The sequence below is a fragment of the Xenopus laevis genome, chromosome 4L (genome assembly GCF_017654675.1).
Source record: "Xenopus laevis strain J_2021 chromosome 4L, Xenopus_laevis_v10.1, whole genome shotgun sequence".
Classification (NCBI taxonomy): domain Eukaryota; kingdom Metazoa; phylum Chordata; class Amphibia; order Anura; family Pipidae; genus Xenopus; species Xenopus laevis.
Genome location: NC_054377.1, coordinates 78,944,516 through 78,967,782, shown reverse-complemented (window position 1 = coordinate 78,967,782; position 23,267 = coordinate 78,944,516). Strand labels below are relative to the sequence as shown.

At 36.7% G+C, this 23,267-nt stretch overlaps 1 protein-coding gene across 1 annotated transcript in view; it reads left to right on the top strand.

The window, feature by feature from the left end:
• The window catches only part of LOC108713528 (leptin receptor), a 49,915-nt gene that overhangs the window by 8,169 nt on the left and 18,479 nt on the right, over positions 1-23,267 (top strand). The window contains exons 3-13 of the mRNA XM_041590378.1: positions 7,378-7,686; positions 9,366-9,489; positions 11,408-11,583; positions 13,536-13,681; positions 14,507-14,651; positions 15,047-15,340; positions 15,945-16,062; positions 16,577-16,776; positions 20,559-20,707; positions 20,951-21,104; positions 21,620-21,702. Coding sequence (XP_041446312.1) covers positions 7,378-7,686; positions 9,366-9,489; positions 11,408-11,583; positions 13,536-13,681; positions 14,507-14,651; positions 15,047-15,340; positions 15,945-16,062; positions 16,577-16,776; positions 20,559-20,707; positions 20,951-21,104; positions 21,620-21,702 — 1,898 coding nt within the window. The remainder of the gene's footprint in view (positions 1-7,377; positions 7,687-9,365; positions 9,490-11,407; positions 11,584-13,535; positions 13,682-14,506; positions 14,652-15,046; positions 15,341-15,944; positions 16,063-16,576; positions 16,777-20,558; positions 20,708-20,950; positions 21,105-21,619; positions 21,703-23,267) is intronic.

The window sequence follows — 23,267 nt, the reverse complement described above, 5'->3', positions numbered from 1 at the left end:
CCATGTAGAAATGACCTTGGGGCAAGGTGCAAAGTGCAAAAAAAAATGGGTGCAACTCTAGTACCACTGAGTGCTCCAGTACTGGCACTTGGCTGTGATAAATTTTTTTTTGAGATTCTTTGCCTTGATATTACTATAAACTCCGTTAATGAAACCAATCTAGTAAGAACTGGTAAAAGGAGTAAAAATGTCAGCCATTTCCCAGGGTTCACAAACCTTAATGCAATCCATATAAGTTTAGAGGAGACTGTAGTCATGAAATCAGAAAAAAAGAATTGGAAAAAGATGTACAATGATGGATTGGTTTGAAAAACAGAAATACAAACATTAAGAAAACAAATGCCTTGAATAGTGGTGCTAGAGGCAAATGTTTCATATTTCATGCAGGGAAAGAAAATCAATTTTGTAACAATCAAAACCAACTGTTCTTTGGAAGCAGCTGTGTTACAGTTAAAATACTCTACTCATAATATGAAACAAAAGCAAATTTCTAAAAAACGGACCTTATGCTGGGCTTGGCTGGCATACCAAACATTAATCTGGGCAAAAGGTAAAGGAAGATGAATACATGGGGTAAAATAATTTTTTCCAGAGAAAACAACCCCAACCTTGACAGTCTACCATCATAATTTAAGTCTTCCATCCCACTAACCAGTTTAGTTGCACGTCTCTGCACTCTCTCCAGCTCATTTATATCCCTCTTAAGGACTGGAGTCCAAAACTGCACTGCATACTCCAGATGAGGCCTTACCAGGGACCTATAAAGAGGCATAATTATGTTTTCATCCCTTGAGTTAATACCCTTTTTTTATGCAAGACAGAAGTTAATTTGCTTTAGTAGCCACAGAATGACACTGCCCAGAATTAGACAACGTGTTATCTACAAAAACCCCTAGATCCTTCTCATTTAAGGAAACTCCCAATACAATGCCATTTAGTGTATAACTTGCATTTATATTATTTTTGCCAAAGTGCATAACCTTGCATTTATCAACATTGAACCTCATTTTCCATTTTGCTGCCCAGTTTTCCAACTTAGACAGATCACTCTGCAAAATGGCAGCATCCTGCATGGAGCCTATAGTTCTGCACAATTTAGTATCATCTGCAAAAATAGAAACAGTACTTTCAATGCCCACCTCCAGGTCATTAATAAACAAGTTGAAAAGCAAGGGACCTAGTACAGAGCCCTGCGGTACTCCACTAACAACACTGGTCCAATTAGAAAATGTTCTATTTACCACCACTCTTTGTAGTCTATATTTTAGCCAGTTCTCTATCCGGGTACAAATACTATGTTCCAGGCCAACATTCCTTAATTTAACCAGTAACCTTTTGTGTGACACTGTATCAAATGCTTTAGCAAAGTCTAAGTAAATCACATCCACTGCCATCCCAGAATTGAGGTCCGTACTTTCCTTCTCATAAAAAGAAATTAAGTTAGTCTGGCAAGATCTATTACGCATAAAACCATGCTGGCACAAACTCATGGGGGCAAATTCACTAAAGCGCGAAGTGGCTAAGGCTAGCGCAAATTCGCAAGCATGATGTCATTTCGTTACTTCGCCGATTTACTAACGTGCGCTGGCGTAAATTCGCTAGCGAAGTGGACCTATTCTAGAGCTACGTCGCACCTTTACGCCAGGCGAAGTTGCGCTATGGCGAAGGGACGTAACTACACTAATTCACTAACTTGCGGATTTTCATGAACGTTAACTCTTGGGCCAGACTTGCCTTCGCCAACTCAGACCAGGCAAAGTGCAATAGAGTAGATAGGGCTTGCTTCAAAAAAAGTTGAAGTTTTTTCTAAGTCCCAAAAAACACTGGCGTCTTTTCCTTTTTTAAGGGTGATAGGCTGAAAAAGACCTACATTTCCTAACATATGGCACCTAAACTATAAGTGGGCACATGTATAGGGCAAAATAACAACTCTATTTTATTTTATGAAGCTTTCCCAGCTTGTGTAGTGTAATGTATTTGCTGCTACACATACGTCCATTGTACTTTTTGGCACCGTATGCAAATTAGGCATCGGTAGCGTAACTTCGCTTTGCTTGATGGATTTACACTAGCGCAACTTCGCTACCGTTCACCTCCCTGAGCGCAACTTTGCATTTTAGTGAATTTGCATAGCCCTGGCGAAACTACGCGGCGAACTACTGCGGCGAAGCCTGCGCTAGCGCAACTCCACAGGTTAGTGAATTTGCCCCATAGTATTGTGATTTGCTATGAAGTCCAGTATCTTATCCTTTATTAACGCTTTGAAAAGCTTTCCTACTACTGACGTCAGACTAACTGGCCTATAGTTTGAGGCTGAGAATGGGATCCTTTTTAAATAGAGGCACCACATTAGCAATTCGCCAGTCACTCTGCACTATTCCAGACCTCAATGAATCCTGAAAAATTAAGTAAAGAGGTTTGGCAATCACAGAGCTAAGCTCGCTAAGTACCCTGGGATGAATACCATCTGGCCCCGGACCTTTGTTAATCTTAACATGTTCTAGTCTCTTTTGAATTTCCTCTTGTGTGAACCATGCATCATTAGTTGTATTACTAGAATTGGGACTATTAAGAAGGAAACCGTCATTAACTTGTACCTTATAAATGATTTGGCTGTCCCAGCTAACTTGAAAGCTTTAAAAGCACATATTTTCTTACCCACCTCAACACCAACGCTTCTATTAAACCAAAAAGGTTTTGCTTTGCAACGACATTCCTTGCTTACAAATGGAATATACTGACAAGTATATTTATTAAGCAGCATTTTAAAGACTTCCCAGTTTTGTTGTGTGTTTAACCCTGTGAAAAGCATTTCCCACTTAATATGTTGCAGAGATGCTCTTATACTGTCAAAGTTTGCGCGTCTGAAATGTAGTCTTTTAGTTACTCCCTTATAGAATTGCTTCTGCAACAGAATCTCCATGTTATGATCACTATTCCCTAAATACTCACCCACACAAATATTAGAGATGAGTTCAGTATTATTAGTTATTACAAAATCCAAAAGTGAATTATTCCTAGTAGGTTCTTGAACGAGCTGGAATAAAAAGTTGTCATTCAGCAAATTTACAAACCTACTAGCTTTTTCTGTCTTGGCAACCCCATTACCCCAGTCAATGTCTGGATAATTGAAGTCACCCATAGCAACAACTTGACCCAGCTGTGAAGCCGCTTGTATCTGCAAGAGTAGCTGGGCTTCATACTCTACACTTATACAAGGTGGTTTATAGCATACACCAATGATAATTCTTTTTGTAACCTTTTGCCCAGTCAAAATCTCTACCCAGAGGTATTCTACACCATAACCAGTGCCAGCTATTGGTATTTCTTTAGCGCATGGCTTTAATTCAGGCTTTACATTAAACACACTCCTCCACCCTTTGTAATCCCTCTGTCCCTCCTAAAAAGGGTGTAACCATTTAAATTCACAATCCAGTCACATGTTTCATCCCACCAGGTCTCAATGATACCAATTATATCATAATTTTTAGTGCAAGTGCTGGAGTGCAAACGGTGAGAAGTTGTACCCTTTAATAACACATGCATAGAAATATTCTTGTTGTTGGTCAAGGAAACCTATTGCCTTTTCTTGAGTGACCTCTGTCTCAACAAGGGAAATAAAATAAGATAACAGAGGTCATGCAAGGGGATTATCAGACAACAACCCACCCAACATAATTAAGAAGGCGTTACTGAAAATAACCAATAAGGGAGAAGTATGACTTTGAGATGTTCTTACTCAATGTTGCACTCATGGTTCCAGCCATCTAAGCAATTAGGTCATTTTTTTTATTGTGATTTATATTTCTTTTACTTTATACATGCCTAAAAACAAACATTCAAGTCATCTGAATCATGTATTGTTCTAAAAAGGTGTTAGAAGAATTTGAACCATTAAAAGACTATAAAAAATTTTTTTCTTTTCTCAGTCTACTCCTGAGTGTGGGGGTGCATGCGTTGGGTTGCAAATCAGAATTCAATGCGCCCTTTCGCCAGGTGAATTTTCACTCATGCGAATAAACCGTTACTCTGCAAATTCATCAAAGTACGAATTTTCCTGTACGTTACCCTTTTCACCAGTGTTTCCTTCACCACCTTAGACCTGGCGAAATGATAAGATGAAGCCACATCCTCCTCAATATCCTGTGTGCCAAAAAGTCATAAAAAAAAGACAAGACTCTGGTGTTTTTTCATATTTTAAAGTGGGATTATGTTTAAAAGTTTTAACTGTTAAATTTCTTTTAACCATTTGAAGGTCATGCCACATTTGTTTATTTTCCTATTATTCCTTTAACCTTTAGCAAACCAGACATATTTGGTGAAGATTCATATGCATATAATCACTGTGTTACACATACATGGGTCATTAAGCTGCTGTCACTCAAAGTGACAGAAATTGTAGCTGTATACTGCCAGTCCTGACATCCAGCTTAACATGATCTACTGTATGTCAAGATGTTATGCTGGCCATAGATGTTGAGATTTTTAAAAGATCCGATCCTCATCGTGAGACCACGATTTTCTCGGAACTATCGTACGATCGTATGAATTTACCATCAACTAAAAAGACCAATTTGCCAGGAAAACAAAGGGTAGCTGCCTACTTGGCACTGCAAACATAGATAGATTGCACTGGGGCCGACAAAGATTTTTTTACCTGGCCAATCGATTTCCTGACAGATGTTGGCCGAAAAATCGTAAGATGTACGATTGTTCGAATCCCACTAACCACATGATAATTTCGAAGGATTGGTCGGACATCCCTAAAATCGGTCGTTCGGCAAGGAGAATCATCGCGTCTATGGGAAGCTTTAAACTTTACAAACAATGTTTGCTTGTTTTCTAATTGGCAAGGGTTTCTGCTGCAACCATTTTGCCATTAAATCCAATTCAGCCCTAAATTATTTATTTAAAGAACCTGTATAGCTTGCATGCTAGGTTGATAGTAGCAGTACAGCACAATCTTAGCTGTGTTTTGTCCACTAATTTCCCCAAAGTATTATTATTGAGTTTCTGTGACAACAGCACATGCTCTTTCTAACATGCTGTGCTTTTTCCATTATTAGGTAAAACATGATTATTTATTTCTCCACTTGCTCATTCTTGCTGCATCCAAAGCAAGAACATTGCAGCTGTTCCATAAAAGGGCCCTTTAGACCTCTCCAAAAGATGGATTTCTACATAAGAAATAAAAAAATCCTCAAATTTTGTTGACTTCAAATACAATTTTCTATAGAGGTGTACTATACCTTGTTGATTAGCAATGTTTGAAACTCACGAAAAGCGGGTATCACAATTTTGTTTTTAGTAGTTATTTAAACATATGCCAGTGTTTTATATGTATACATATGTATGCATATATTATGTATATAGTGATAAACCTGAGCCAGATGACAACTGAAAAGAAGATTTTCTGAAATATTATGTATTATGGATTTCTCAAAACCGGGAAGGTTGAAATATCTATACCCTTGTTATCATGTAGGCAAATGTAGTTATCAGGGCTAGATTTACATAGCGTGCGCCCCTAGGCCCGCTGTTCATCGTCCCCTGTCCCCTCCCCTTTATACTTACAAATTTTCATAATTGGGACCAGAGAAATGGGGATATGTGCACAGGAAATTAAAAAAACCTATTGTATCTCTTGTGCTTCCCCAGTGTTTCTGGAAAAAAGTGGGTGTAGTTGGGCACCATGCCGCCCCCTAAAATCCTGCCACCCTAGGCCCAGCCCTTGGTGGCCTTTCCACAAATCCGGGCCTGTATATATCCCTAAAGTTTTTAAGACAAGTTCTGGTTGCTTTATTGCACTGATTTCAGAAATTATTGCACTATTATTGGAAGCAATACCCTTAGAGGCCCTGGAATTTTAGTGGTATTAGAGCTTTCTGAAACCACAATTAAACTCTATTTCTCTTAAACCATAAAAGCCATGAAAGTTATTAAAAGATTAGAATATAAAAAGTACAAACGGAAAAAAGTGCTGTACGATCCAAAAATATAAGAATATGCCCTAGGGGGGCTCTGGGACAGTAGCCCCGGTGTGTCCCAAGCCCCCCAGTCCGACCCTGCACAGCACCCATTGACTTCTGTGGGACTTTGATTGCTTTTACTTGGAGAGGTTTTTTTTTAATATGGTTTTTACACTTAAGAAATCTTGAAGACATAAAAAATCCACATTGATTCATAAAAAAATGAAATCCAAACGTTAGTAAATAGGCCTCTTAGTGAAACTGTAAGATTTGGCTCATGCATTTTATCTTTTTTACATGCTTATTTATACTGCATGTGAAGCCCTTGAGCAGACTGGGGGGGCCACAAATAACCCATGGAGAACCTGATCCAGTCCACAGTCTAACAACTGGATAGCCTTGCCATAATTAGATGCATGTAACCCTGCTCATTTAGATGCATGTAACCTTGCAATTTTGTTTCCTGATCTGAGGTATATCTAATGTTCTGTAATTTTAATTTAGCTGAGAATAATTACTAAACAAAACAGTTGTTATTGTTGTGAGAGCAAGCCATTAATAAGATACTTCAGCTCAATAGTCACAGCCATCAGGCACCTTTTGTGTAAGTTATGATTAACACAAGGGTTTTTTTTTATCAAAATCCATTTTTTATGATTTGATTTTTTAAGTAAAAAAGTCAGACCAAACTAGAATACACTTTTTTTTATCATTGAAGAAACTTGATTAAATTGGTTTGGAAAAAAACTCGAAAAATTTGCTATTAAAAAAAACTAGAGTTTTTTGGGTTTTATACCCAAAATGCTAGAATCACTCAAAACGCTCGATTTTTTTGGACCTTTGGCTGAAACTCAGCATAGACCAAGATATCTTCAAATTTGAAATGGGACCTTTGCCATTGACTTCTACAGTACCCTGACAGCTTGGAGATGGAGTATTTTCAGATTCAGACTTTTAGCAGCCTCGGGGTATAATGAATCAAAAAAACTTAGATTTATAGTAAAAAAACTCGAATTTTTCGAGCAGGGCCAGAACTAGGGGTCGGCAGAGTAGGCACGTGCCTAGGGCGCAATGCTTGGGGGGCGCCAGGCACGTACCTGCTCTGTCGCCTACCCCATGTCCGGTCCCCTCACTCCCCATCTTCCTGCACGGTGTTTGGCCTTTCTGTGCATGTCGATTTGCGTTTGTGCGTGCGCATGCGTGCACCGGCGTCAACACGCGCATGCACATACGCACGCTCAGCCGGCACCACGGCGGGACAGGTGACATCTGCGCGGTGTGGCCCGGCTCTGTTTTCGAGTTTTTGGCATTCGGACTTTAATAAATAACCCCTAAAATGTTATTTTTGTTGATTTTAAAATCCTGCACATATTTTTAATTGTATATATATTCTGTTATTTTATTTTAGGACATATGCAAATAACAGCAGCATATTCTGAGAGGTACTGGACTCCGCCTTCTGATTTCTTTTTGACATGCATATTGGCCAATTATTCAGTCAGTGATCCACTGTTGACTGAAATTTTACAGAATAAGTCAGAAATCCCAGGGAAGTATCATACTTCAGAGGGCAGGTTGGATTTTAGATGTACCCATTTACACCATGTTTCATGTTGCCTCTGGGAAAATTCAAATACAAACTTCTCAAGCCAAAATGCAGTTGCTGAGTTAAAGGAAACGCTTTTGGCAAGCTTTGCATCAGATATCCATTTAGAAGGTAAGTAGACTTTATGGTAATTCATGTCCTTCCTAAGTGCATGGGCAGCAGATATACATCATAGTGATATTTCTTATTATTGTGCTGAGGAATAAAACATAGTTAGACAGAATAGCATTCTCTTATGTAAGAAAACTGGAAATGGTGAATCAAGAAACATCTGTACTCACTCATTCTTTGAATGATTCCTCAGCTCCACTTGAAAGAAATCAGAGATTATTGATCATATGCCTGCAGACCTTCCTGCCAGCAGAAAACATTATAAAACCATCCCTCCAAAAGAAATGAACTAAAATGCAATCTCTGTTAATTAAGTGTATTAATTTGAAATTAGTACTTGATTTTGTAGTTGCATCACTCGTTTAGGTCTCTTATACTCTCTTTTTTGTGTGTGTGCTTGAGATGCAGGTTTGAGCACACTTTAATGCGTCAGCTAATTTATTCCATTATATTCTGCCTGTTTCTACTAAGTGCATTTAGAATTGTATGTTATCGCAGTAACGTTTCATAAACACATTTACTTTACAGCGCTGCAAAATCTGTTGACGCTATATAAATACATGTTGCTAATAATAATATTAATGATAATAATTATGTTTTTTAGAACATGCTGCGTTTTTTGCACTTGACCCACTGTGATTAGACAATTCAATAGAGGGTTGCATTTGGAAATCACAGAGGCACAGTTGCTTTAAATAAAATGCCTAGAAACACAATATATGCATTTTGATGTGCTTGGAAAGATGCAGAAAAACACTTCAGTTTAAGAATGCTAAGCTAAGCTTTTTGCTTATAATGGAGTCAAAGCAGATGGATAACCCATTATTCTGATCCTAGTAGTGCTAGAGGAGATTTTCAAAATCACTAAGTACTATACGGTAATTGCTGATTTACCTCTTACATAAACAGGGCTTCCTAATTGCATTTAGTCTTTAAAATAAATGATACATGTATGGGATATATATTACTGTATGTGGAATGCTTGGGAGTTGGGGTTTTCTGGATAAGGGGTATTTTCACCCCTAAACAGAACACATTTTAAAAATCCCAAAAGGATTGCTTTGCCACCTATATGGATCCATGTAGCTTAGTTACCATCATGTCCATGGCACTATTTTATTTTAACAGGAGCAAAATGCAAATTTTCTTAAAATTAAGTCTATGGGAGATGATAAATGAAGAATTGTTTTCCAATTTCCACATAATAGATCCCATACCTGTATCTGAAATGCTTGGTATTATGGACAAAGGGGTGTTTAAATGAGGAAATCAGTCAAAACATAAGAATTGTTCACTTTAATATGACTGTCATACCCATACGTATTTTACAGCTTTCTCGATAATGGGTTTTCAGTAAATAGATCCAATCAATTTACAGGTTTGCACCAATGTTATCCATTTGCAGTTGTGGATATTGCAACATATGTAATGTATTACATGTTTATCTTGTTATACATTTAATGTGACTAGTTCATCGCCTTGTCATGTAACACATTCCTTTCTGCAAGCTCTGTTCTAGACTGATGCCAATTCTCTTCTGTTGTCAACATTGGTTTGTGGATTGCAGAGCAAAACACTAAACCTTGTGGCTAACTTGCAAATCCATCTACAATTTAACTCCAATTATTTATATGTAATGTTATGGTTTGGATGAAAAATATCTCTGATTTTTTTTGCAGATTTCACCTGGAAAGTACAGTTCTCATTTGAGGAAAAAACAAATAAGCTAATTTGTGACTTGCAATTATTACCTGAAACAAAGCACATCATAAATGATTATCAAGTTAGTCTTCATTATGCTTTGTAAGTGTGCTGATTCAATCAAAGAAAGGCCTGTAATGTATGATTTTGTCATTATTTATAGTATGCATTAAGTACAAGAATTGAATTTATGGCTACAGCTGTATGTACAAGTGTGCCAGAATTGTTTGTATATGAATAGCAAAACAAATCGTAAATACTTTGAAAAATTTTTTTTTTTCAGCAGTAGTACTCCATATACATAGTACTCAATATATATATTAAAGATTGCTTAATCCCATGGGCATAGAGCATTACATTTTATGGTGAATGCACATTGAAAGAACACCCGAGAAATGATGACAATCTTGGCCAATTTCCTCTTTACGTCAAAGGTGTAAAATACAACCCAGTAGTGGATCCTCTTTTTCTGTAATTTGGATCTTCATACCTTAAGTCTACTATTAAAACATTAAAGAAACCCTATGGACTTGTTTTTCCTCCAATAAGGATTAATTATAGGTTGGTTTGGATCATGTATGTGTTACTGTTTTGTTATTACAGAGGAAAAAGAAAATATTTTAATTAGTTGTATAAAATGGAGTCTATTGGAAATGGACTTCCCCTAATTTGTAGTTTTCTGGATAAACAGTTTCCATATAACGGATCCCATACCTGTATTGGCCATATGCCAATATGTACAGAATTTGGAATTACACATTGAAATACATTAGTAGCATGAAAGGGGGACAAAACAATAGTAAATAGTAATATAAAATAAGCTTTTATTTTAATTTAAAGATTTTTCTTTTTTAAAAGTCTGCTGCTTGAAAATGTATGTTTCTATAAAATCAGTCTTTTATCCTCATTTAATTAGCCAGAGGCAATAATCAAAATATTTAAAAAATGGGAGCACAACATCCGTCACATGTTGCGCTGAGGGTTGTGTCCTAAGGTGCAGCTCTTAGTGCTCACAGAGTGGTAGCTAGGCAGCACCAGAAGTTGTATGAAAACACTCTATGGGCTGCCTAAAGCGGACATTAAGTACAGGATTATTTTATGCTGCACTCTGGACCTCATGCTGAAGTTTTAATCCAATGCAAGGTTCATATGTCTCGGCATGGGATCTTAGTGGTCTTGCAATAAAGGACAATAATAAATGAGCCATGTAGGGTTTCCAGTGCTGGGTGCAAAATGCCTATTAACAAAGATAGGCCCTGCAGTTTCTTGCTGCTGTTTTGGCAAACCTGCATAATTTTGGTGATATCATTTTGGGTGACTTCTTCATCTCAAATCCTGGCTTAACACAAAGCAAGCCAATAATATTCCCAGTCTGACATTTGTACTCTGAGCCATAAGCAGAATTGTTTCAATATGTCAGACTCATAAATACTGAACAGGAGAGGTGAGCCAAATGGAACATTGTGTTTCCATTGAGTAAGGAAAATTCAAAACAGAGCACTTTGGCTTTGTAAATTCCATGTACCGTGCAAATAAATGAGCATAGCAAACATGCAACATCATACCAAAAGTTTTTTAAGACAACAAATAGCTTCTAAATAGCATTAGCAAGTACCTTATGTACGGAGTTATTTTCTTGGAACTGTATGATACATATGAAAGATGAGAAGCTTAAAGAGTCTCTGAACATTTATTTCATTACAGTGTACTGTAAATTAAAGTTATTTCGCACTGAAAACTAGCTCTGGAAGGTTTTTAGCAAATTATAGCCTTTCTGTTTAGTACTTTAAAATTGTGGCTTTGATTATTAGTAGTGAGCTGTAAAAATAGTGCACTGCAAGAGGTGAACCATCACACATTATGGTGTTAAAATGGCCATACTTCTTCTACTTCAGCTAGTTTGGACATTTTCTCTAATACGGGAACATTAGCAGGTCATTTTAGATTTTTAGATAATTTTAGATAATCATTTCCTGTATATTCAGCACCATGACATTACTTATTAGATTGCTTTATCTAGGTTTGCAAAGAGTGAGCTGAGAGGCACAGCTGGATGCAGATGCTTTGGATATGAGAAATGTGAGTGCGTTGTACCGTCTGTAAAGCTTAATGATTCCTGCACCCTGTGGATTCAAATCCTGAATGTCACAACACTTCTTCAGTCCCCACCAATGTTTTTTGTACCCCACCATATTGGTAAGTGATTTTCTAGTCTTACCTTCCTATATACAGTAGGTTATCTCACTGTTTCACCTTCCTGTATAAGTAAGGGAACCTACTATCACACAATCACAAATAAGTGAAGGATCCCTCTGCTATGTACATAATATGTAATGCAGATGGTGGCGCTGCGTATAAATTCCACCAAAATGACTATAACTACAACATTTCTGGATACAGGCATTGAAGGGGTGGTTCGCCTTTAAGTTAATTTTAATATATTACAGTATGGCCAATTCTGAGCAACTTTTCAATTGATCTTCATTATTTATTTTATATATATTTTGATTTGTTCGCCTTCTGACTCTTTCCAGCTTTCAAATGGTGGTCACTGACCCCATCTAAAAACAAATGCTCTGTAAGGCTACAAATGTATTTTTATTGCTTCTTTTTATTACTCATCTTTCCATTGAGTCCATCTTCTATTTATATTCCATCTACATCCATATTACATCTAAAAAAACAAATGCTCTGTAAGACTACGTGTATTGTTACTAGGGATGCACCGAATCCACAATTTTGGATTCAGTCGAATCCCTGAATCCATCTTGGAAGATTCGGCCGAATACCGAATCCGAATCCTAATTTGCATATGCAAATTAGGGGCAGGAAAGGAAAAAGTGGGAAAAATTGGTTTACTTCCTTGTTTTGTAACAAAAAGTCACGTGAAATCCCGCCCTCGCCACAATTTGCATATGCAAATTCGGATTCGGTTCGGCCAGGCACAAGGATTCGGCCGAATCCGAACCCTGCTGAAAAAGGCCAAATCTTGGCCGAATACCTAACCGAATCCTGGATTCGGTGCATCCCTAAATTGTTACTGCTATTTTTTATTACTCGTTTTTCTATTCAAACAGTCTCCTATTCATATTCCAGTCTCTTTTTCAAATCAATGCATGGTTACTAAGGTAATTTGGACCCTAGCAACCACATGGCTGAAATTGCAAACTGAAGAGCTGCTGAATAAAAAGCTAAATAACTCAGAAACCGCAAATTTTCTCAGAATATCACTCTCTACATCATACTAACAGTTAATATAAAGGTGAACAACATCTTTAAACAAATTCTGTACCATTTCTGAAATAATGAAATTAATCTCTCCCTCTCTTTCTACATGCAGAAATTGGAGTCAGATTTCTATAGACAGTTTGGTCAAATACATCACCGGACAGTGTCTGTCTTTGTCTATATGATATATAAGAGAGAGGCAGATGCTGAGAGGGGGGATAGTAAAGAGTAACTTAATTATTTCAGAAATGCCATAGAATGTTTGACTATATGTAGAAAGTTTCCTATTTGCATGTAATTGCTATTAAATGTTTGCCTTTTGTGATAGTTACTCTTCAATATCTCTTAAAGGAATATAAACTCTGATAGAAATATTCAGAAAAGCTAGATTACTAGCACATGAGTGATGGTATAGGTTTCTTTGAATTAGATCCCTAGCATGAGTGCTGGAGGTTTACATAATATGTTAGCCAATCTGACTGACACCTGTTGAGTAAATTCTGCCCTATGCATGTCCCTTATGATTTCACACCAACGTTATATGTAGTCATTATCCCTTTAACCTTTGCTACAAATTCTATTCCATCTAGTTTAACCTCAATTCTTCTTTTGACGCAAGAGCTTCCCATCTCAGGTTTCATGTTTCCAGCAAAGAGACAGTGATGGATATCCCCACTGGTATTAATTGCCATTGCCGTCTGGTCATATGTTAACCAGTATCTTAATTTGATTCCATTCAGCGAGTTAATACTTTGCGCTACGTGAGGGGAATATTTCTATTTTTAAGGGCACCATTCTGGGAGAGGTCGATGAGCATTTCATTATAAACACGCATGCAAGGTGACACTATGAGTGCTTTGAATCTTAATCTCATACAATTGGACTGTAAGGCAGCTAAACAGATTTTAATTTATCCGCAGTCAAGCCTGATCCTCCTGATGACTTGCAAGCGGAAATAATGGAACAAGGCACATTAAAGGTGTTTTGGATGAAACCCATCTCTGAGGCTTATGAGCTCCAGTATCAAGTAAGATATTCTGTGAAAGGAGCAGAGGCAAACTCACAGGTGATATGTTATGGTTGGATGAATATTTCCTTTTTGTAATGAAATATGTAATTAAAAGAACTTGCGCTCGCTTGCTAATCAGCAGACTCATTTGCAGGCAGCTTTGCAATGTGTGATAAAACCTCCTCTTGCATATTTTACATGGTTTTGACGCTCATGGTATAAACGGACAGTAATGAATGTACACATAGGATTCACACAGAGGTGTTGCTTAACAACTGAAATTAGTCCAGCTTCTGCAACACAGGGAATTGTAGTTCCTTAACAGCTGCACATCTACAGCTGAAATATCTTTCAATTAAGGTATATATATATATATATATATATATATATATATATATATATACACACACACAGTCTATCAGTTTACATGTACCCACAGTTTCTTGTAACAACATTCATTATTTAGTGTGTTACTATATGGGGCATTGCACATAATGTTTAAACTGAGGGTCAGTTCATCATCTACCTATGCCTTGGCACACTCAGCTGCAATCTGGCTAAAGTTAGTTGACAGTCTTTGAATAGAACTTCCTGACTTTTAAAATGTATTTTAAAGGCGTCTGAGGCATTGTTTCAGTAGTCACATCTAGCAGGGCAGAGAAAAACAAGGAGCAGATAAATACTGCTTTAAATAGCAAATGCGTTCACAACTAGTTTTAAAATTATTGGACACGTAAATGTAAATTACAAAGTTGCTTAAAATTGCAATTTCTTTTATTAGGGAATTTTTTAGTTTACAGAAAGCTGTTGTGTTCTCCTATCCTGGAACATTTTTTTCTTCATTTTATATAGTTACACTTGGGATTTTATCTGTGTCTCTAGGTTTATCTGCTGGTCAATGAAACATCAGTGATCATCAGTGATATCCAGCCCTGTACAGAAATGTTAATAGAAGTACGATGCATAAACTCACCCAAAACAGGACTCTGGAGTAACTGGAGTAAAACATGGGTTCTGAATTCTCAAGGTTTGTACAATTAGCTCATTTTGAAATTAGATTCTTTTGTTTCCAATAATGGTTCCAACACTGGGATATGATAATGTTTTATATGTAAATGGGAAGGGAACCTTTCCATCAGATATACAGTAAATCCATTAAATCTACGAAAATTGTTAAACATCATATAATCCATTGGGTTTGCATGCATGGTTTATTTTTTCAAATACATTTTCTGTAAAAGAACAATATAAGCTACCTATTTGGGGTCTGTACTTGGGATCGACAGTAGACATGAAGTCATGTGATACAAGTAATTACATTATAGGAGGGCAATTGACACATATGTTTTACCTGTTTTCAATTCACGACCTTAGTTACTAATAGTGAGTAATATCAAATGGCACCTGTTTGTTTTCATACAGATGTGTTCTACTTCCCCCAAAAAGTTTTGGTTAGTAGTGGCTCCAGCGCTACTGTCTCCTGCTTGTATTGTGACAATGGCAAGAAAGTTCCATCCAGTAATATCACATGGTGGCTGAATTTTGGGGAGAAGATACCGAAGCATCAATATAGAGCGACCAGTGATTATTTTAGCAAAGTGTCCCTGACTCACCTCAATACAACCAAACCAAAGGGAAAGTTCCGATATGATGCCTTACACTGCTGTATTAACCATAATGAATGCCATCATCGGTATGCAGAAATTTATGTTTTAGGTACCACATTATTGATTTATTCTCATAATGCTTCTGTGCAAATGTATGAACATTTAAATTTCTGTCTAAGTTTTCATAAAGAACATGCCCTTGGTTGTGCTGATTTGTGTACATAGGCACTAAATGGCACAAGTGCAGTTACCAATATCAACCAGTAAGCACATAACTATGGGGGGGGGGGGGTTCTGCTTCTGCTTGTGGTTTGCAGGTGATTTTTTTTGTGCTTTGCATGTTTTTTTTACAGAAGGGCATGGCTCCCCTATATTATGCCAGTAAGCCTCAGTCGGCTGCCTGTCAAAAATAGGGAAAATTAGAGGAGTGGAAGGGGCTGGAGACTGAGTATCATATAGCAACCCCCCCCCCCCAGTGGTCTGGGCCCCCTTCACAGGGTCTGCAGTATAGTAGTTATGCCCTAAACAACCTACTACAGGTTGAAAAATAAAAGGAAAGACCTGATTGGTTGTTATTGTCAATAGCACTTATAATTATATTTATAATTAATCCCTACAATTTTAACGCTACATGATCCAAATGCTCAAATATTAAATGACAAACAGAACCTTTCCTCATTCTCTTTAATAATGAATAATGTTGTGTGTTTAAGATGTAAACATCAGTATTTCATGTGAAACTGATGGGAATCAAAAAATGATGACGTGCAGATGGAGCTCCAAGAATATTACACTACCTGAAGGAAGTGTCCTGCAGTTTAAATATTATAGGTGAGTCAGAAATATGTAAGAGGAGTATATTAAAACTTGACACCAATTTTAAACGCTTGTGGATAGTGGTGTATAGGGGAGAGCTCCCACGTGACTGTGAGGGGGCTGGGATAAGGGGGGGGGCTCACGGGGGGGTTCTTGAATGAAATAACAGTTCTGATTGGTTTCTATGTGTTTCTCCTCTGCAGTAAATTATGTTTTGTTTAAGATCATTTTGGAGCTACAGAGTATTTTGTTTTTGTTTTTTAAACCAGTTTGGAAATATATTTTCATTTGTACTGAAGGCAATTTCATTTGTTCACAGGTAATTTTTATTAAATATTTCCCACTAAAATGAGAATGAAAAGTGCAGCCCAGTAAATACATATTTATTTTCCTGACATTCACATTCTCATGTTACCTTGTTGCTTTTTATATGATGAACGCTCACCACAGTCATGAGAGTTTTTTTTGAATCAGACCATAATGACCTGTGTAATCTAAAATCAGATAATGTTTATTCTCTCTTTTGAAGAAACAAACTTTACTGTTCCGATGAGGATTTAAAAGGCAATGTGCCAGTTTCAAAGGATTGCCAATTACAGATGGATGGATTCTATGAATGCATATTTGAGCCTGTTCATCTTGTCTCTGGCTACATTATGTGGATTGAGATACAACACCATTTAGGAGCACTTCATTCTCCCTCTGTTTGTGTCCTTCCCATAAATACAGGTAAATATTTTATATATTAGCATGTAGGAACTCTTAAGATATTGGGATCTCAAAACACAGACAGGGAGAGGTATTAAAGGGGTTGTTCACCTTAGAGCTAACTTTTAGTATGACGTAGAGAGTGATATTCTGAGACAATTTGCAATTGGTTTCTATTTTTTATGATTTGTAGGTTTACAGAGAATTTGTTTTTTAGATGGGGTCAGGGACCCCCATTTGAAAGTTGGAAAGAGTCAAAAGAAGAAGGCAAATCATCTCTGCATATAGCTGTTCTACACCAGCAAGTGCTCATGTTTTCTTATATATATCAATTAATTCTAAGCCTGCTTAGATAATATATCATGAGATTATATTAGACAGTGCAGACAGTTGCACAGTTGTGCCTGGCTAAGCAATGCATTATGAACGGCAGCACAGTTTGCAAGCCTCTGCTCTACACATGGGGGCAGATTCACTAACTTCGAGTGAAGGATTCGAATGAAAAAAATTCGAATTTCGAAGTATTTTTTGGGTACTTCGACCATCGAATTGGTTAAATTCGTTCGAATTCGAACGAAATCGAACGATTCCAATGAAAAATCGTTCGACTATTCGAACATTCGATAGTCGAAGTACTTTCCCTTTAAAAAAAACTTCGACCCCCTACTTCGGCAGATAAAACCTACCGAAGTCAATGTTAGCCTATGGGGAAGGTCCCCATAGGCTTGCTAAACTTTTTTTGATCGAAGGATATTCATTCGATCGTTTGATTAAAATCCTTCGAATCGTTCGATTCGAAGGATTTAATAGTTCGATCGAACGAAAAATCGTTCGATCGTTCGATCGAACGTTTAGCGCTAAATCCTTCGACTTCGATATTCGAAGTCGAAGGATTTCAATTCGAGGGTCGAATTTCGAAGTATTTTTAACTTCGAAATTCGACCCTTAGTGAATCTGCCCCATAATGTTATTCAGTGTAAGGTCTGAGTGTAGATGTAAGTAAAGCAGCAATGTATATGAAAATGTTAATATAATCTGCGATGTGTTCAATGTTCCTTCTAAACTGTGCGAAAATTATGAAAACACAACAATTTACATGTATTCTGACCTGAGCACATAGTTTTTAAAAATGTTCACACAAGTTTAAAATGTGCACACAAAAGAATTTCTTTGTGCACATAACCAAGAAGGATTAAAAGAGAACATTGGATGCGTTGTTATTTTTATAACCACAGAGATAAAAGCATGTATGAAAGTAAATGAGATTCTGTTTGCAGTAGTAAATCTTTTTCGTGTTGACTTGCAAAGGCACCCTATAATTTTTATTTTAGTGCTATAATCCTTCACTTAAAACACTAGTTATATTTTATCTGAGGCATGTGCCTTGAAATAGCGAGGTTCAAATGTACAAGTCCTCAGTCAACTATAATCCCACTGTGCCGAGGTATAAAACTGATATGTTAGTAGGCACAGAGGAAATAGAGAATAAATGAATGCACTCCTCTTTAGAGCAGTTAATAGAATTTTAAATTTGATGTTGTAATGGCAGGCAGGTAGGAAATGCCTAAACATGTAGGATTAGCCATTATAAGGGTTGCTGCATATATTTGGCACTGAGACATTGCACCTCATTTGACAGCTCAACTTGCAGTAGTCCCTCATTTGTACTGGAAAGTCCTGTTTTTCTCTGTACCGAACAGCCAGAAAAAGAAACAATGTTTCTAACTTAATTGGCTTTTGGCAAACAACCCAAAACAGCCACAGCAGAAGATACTTTTGTAACAATTTCTAGATAAGCAAATAAGTAATTGTAACAATATAAGATAACAGGTCCCTTGGGAAAAGTTAGACTCACAGCTTAAGGGCTAGTCCACACGGGGAGATAGCCACGCGTTTGCGGTCGCGGCGACAAAGCGCCGCGCCAGTCGCCGCGACCGGCGCAGGCGACAGGTTTGTATGGGCGCCTATGTAAAAACGCCTGTGCTAACCACACGAGGCGATGCGCTTTTCAACAGTCGCCTGAAAAAGCTTGGCGAGGCATTTTCAGGCGACTGTTGAAAAGCGCATCGCCTCGTGTGGTTAGCACAGGCGTTTTTACATAGGCGCCCATACAAAACTGTCGCCTGCGCCGGTCGCGGCGACTGGCGCGGCGCTTTGTCGCTGCGACCGCAAACGCGTGGCTATCTCCCCGTGTGGAATAGCCCTAAAGGACAATTCACCTTCATTAGCAAAACTGTAATAACTGGAAAAAAAACACAGAAAATATGTTCAAACTTTCATAACCAGCCAAATTGTGTAAAATGAACATGGTAATTGGGGTGTGGCCAAAAAACTGGGCCAACTTTTTTGTGCCTCTTTTTATTTCCAAAATGTTTGGAGGTATGTGATAATGGATAATTAAGTGAAAGGATACATGTTATAATTTGTAACAAGTGGAAGTATCCACATGCAATTGTTTCCAATGACTACCAAAGTAAATTCATGCAAATACATCTCTGAGAATGATTGCTTCACTTGGTTTCATACACATGGCTTGTTTATAAACACTGGGACTATTTGCACATGAGAAAACCCATATTAACCAATTCAGTGGTTTTTCAACCAGCTACAAATTAAACAATGAAAGCAAACATTTGATTGGTTGCCATGAATTACTGCCCTGCTGCAAATATGTCCAGAGTCCCATTGGGTTTTATCTTATATGCAAATATACCATATACTTGTACTTTTGTACTGAATTAATTTAATGTCCTAATTAGGCATGTTGATGTGGCTCTTCCTAATGGGTCTGCCTATAGTCAAATTGTTTGGTGACCATGTTAAACAAATGGAGATTGCTGTATATTCCAAGCTATCCAAATTTATGAACAGCTAAAAATAATATGTAATCTAATATTTAAATATATATATATATATATATATATATATATATATATATATATATAATATCAAAACAGGGGGGTTGTGGGAGCACTCTAAAGGCTTTAAAGTATATATATATAAGTATAATAAATGCTATTGCATATGTACCCAAAACAGGGGTTATTTTGTTACAAAGTTATGATCATAAAATTGATAAGCCACCATACCACGTCAAGGTAAACCCCGAATGGCGGTCCCTAACTTGTTTTATTTTTTATGTGCATTCTAGCATTACCTGTAATCAATGTCCGTTGAACGCTGTTTTTTTCACAGCGTTCAATGGACATTCATTACAGGTAATGCTAAAATGCACATAAAAAATAAAACAAGTTAGGGACCGCCATTCGGGGTTTACCTTGACGTGGTATGGTGGCTTATCAATTTTATGATCATAACTTTGTAACAAAATAACCCCTATTTGGGTACATATGCAATAGCATTTATTATACTTATATATATATATATATACTTTAAAGCCTTTAGAGTGCTCCCACAACCCCCCTGTTTTGATATTGTATATATATATATATATATATATATATATATATATATATATATATATATATATGGGTAAATTTATCAAAGAGTGAAGTTCCGCCACTAGAGTGAAATTCCGCAGCTCTCCATTCATTTCTATGGGATTTTGAAAGGCGTATTTATCAATGGGTGAAAGTGAAATTTCACCCTTTGATAAATACGCCTTTAAAAACCCCATAGAAATGAATGTGGCGGAATTTCACTCTAGTGGCGGAACTTCACTATTAACTTCACTCTTTGATAAATATACCCCATAGAGAAAGAGAGAGAGAGAGAGAGAGAGAGAGAGAGAGAGAGATCTGTCTATATACATATAATTTTTTTCATGTTTTGTGTACATTTAGTAAAACCACATGCTCCATCAAGAGTCAGAGCTGAAATGACTAAGGGTTCTGGGCACTTATATGTGAGTTGGAAAAGACCTGCACTTCCATCTACTGATCTCCAGTTCCAGGTCCGTTACTGTTTGCAAGGACAAAGAGTAATATGGAAGGTAAGCTGTCTGTAGCCTTTGCCTGCCATTTTTCTCCTTTGGTTGGATACCATTCAAATGATGACCTACATGTATCACTTTATTTTTGCATTGAAGGCTTCTTGTGTGTGATATTTTATTTTTTATTTGATATCTGCATTATATCTCTCTTTTCAGGAAGTCTCATAAGAGTTGTATTAATTGTTGCCATGATGTGTTTGCAAAATAGTTTTTTCTTCACCTTTACCTTAACCTTTTTTCTAGGTGCTGGATATTTTTGAAGAAGAATTTGTCAGTATGCAGGTTCCAGATGTCTGTGCTTCATACACTGTCCAAGTACGTTCAAAAAGAATAGACGGGGCTGGATACTGGAGTGATTGGAGCCAACCTGTGCACACTGTTGTAAGAGACATTAGAGGTTTGAATCACTTTGTATCAGTATTATATGTGATTAGTGATGAGCGAATCTGTCGCGTTTATCTTCACCGGAAAATTTGCGAAATGGCAAAATTTAGCGAAATACATTGACGTCAATGGGTGTTGTTACGCTTGTCAATTTTTACGTGTGCGACAATTTTTATTGCTCCAAATGTATTAAAGTCATTGGGAGTGTTTTTCTTATGGCGACTCTTTTTGTCCTAATGCATTAAAGTCAATATGAGTTTTTTCTTATGGTGACTTTTTCTCCAAATGTATTACAGTCAATGAGCGTTTTTTTTAAGGCGACTTTTTTCCCCCTAGTGCATTAACGTCAATGGGCGTTTTTTATTATGGTGACTTTTTTCTCCAAATGCATTAAAGTCAATGGACGTTTTTTCTCATGGGCGTTTTTTCGCTGCAAATTTTCAGCATCGAATTTTCACCGCAGAAAACTATATGTGACACAAGAATTATATATCAAATTGCATACATTGTAAATCTGTGTTTTTCTAGTTCCTTTGCAAGGACCAGCTTTCTGGAGAACTACTCAGAACAATCCCATGCAGAAAGGGGATAATATTTCCCTTATTTGGCAGGTAAATTGCTTAGCTTTTTTCCCTATTTTATTGCTATACAGTTGTTTGTATATTGAGGTACAGGATTTGGCTAGGATGTGGGAAATTGTTGAGCAGTGCCCTTGATGTTATGCCCTGATATACATTTTAATAGTTTTGTCAATTATATTTATTTGGCGGGAATCAACAAAATGGACAATACACAATGAATACAGGCTAAATTGCACAATGGCCCTTTTGCCTACGTATAATGTAATAAATACATTTAATAATAAGTACTTGAAGGTTTTTCATGGGACAGTGCAGTGTTTTCCTCTTTTTCCTACCTTTGTCATCAAGGGCAGATTTCTCAATGTTTGAATTTAAACTTTCTGCACAATTCAAGTTTTTCATAGCAAAACTATTGAATTTAAGCTTATGAAATTTAAATCTTGGAAATGATTTGAGCGCTAAAAAACGGAATTCTTGAATATAAAAACTGGACATCTAAAAGCTGGTGAATTCATGAAGAAGCCAATGGGTGTTGTATTTTCAAATTTCATGCTATTTTTAAAAATTTTGGGATTCATTTGACGTTTGACTCACATTCAAGATCTTTGAGTTGCTGGAATTTGAAAAATTCTAAATTTCTAATTTTGCTTAATCTGCCACTAATAGTACTTTGGGCTTTTCTCCTCCTTTTTGGTTAAACCTTCTAAGTGCAGCTCTGACAAATCTGTTCTATGGACATTTATGAGCAGATTTATCAAAATCCAAGTTTGTGAAAAAAAAACACAGACAAGGAAAAAGTCAACAAAACTTGTGCAACCTTTTTTTCTCTAATGCTAGCTTATTAAGAAAAGAATGGAACAAAATATTCTGTGGGGTTTTTTTTAAAAAAAAAAAAAGTTGCATGCCAGTGGGAATCTCATTGTCCCATTCATTTTCAATGAAGCTGAAAATCTCAAAAGTTTTAATAAAATGGGAAAATAAATAAATAAATAAAGTTGTCAGAGAACATTCCCATTGACTTCTATACAACCTTGCCAGTTTTTACTTGTTGATTTTTTTCTGGCAACTTTTTTTGTGATTTTATTCTTTAATAAATGGATTCGCTGACCAACATATTATGCCTTATTAGGCTTATTTCTCATCAGTGAGTAGCCACCCACCAAAATCCCATGGGAAGGTCCATTTAGCAAAATTCGGATATTCATAATGTTTTTAGAGCATTACTAGTGTTCATGTTACCCTAGCAACCAGGCAGTGGTTAAGAGACTGAAAGATTAATAAGAGAGGGCTGAATAAAAAGATAACTAAGTAAAAGTTAATAATAACAATGAAATGGTTGCTTCATAGAGCAATAGTTTTTTGGCTGCTGGGATGAATGACCTCTTTTTGAAGGCAGGAAAGGGGAAGTAGAGGAAACAATTAATTTATTTAATTAATTAATTTAATTTAAAAAAATAAAAATGGCAAAGAATAGGAATTTGTCTGTAATTCAAAGCACTGCCTTATTGCTAGGTTAAATGGGACCCTAGCAACTAAATAACAGCAATTCAAACTGGGAATGCTGCTGCTGAAATTAAAAAAAATGTAATTTCATG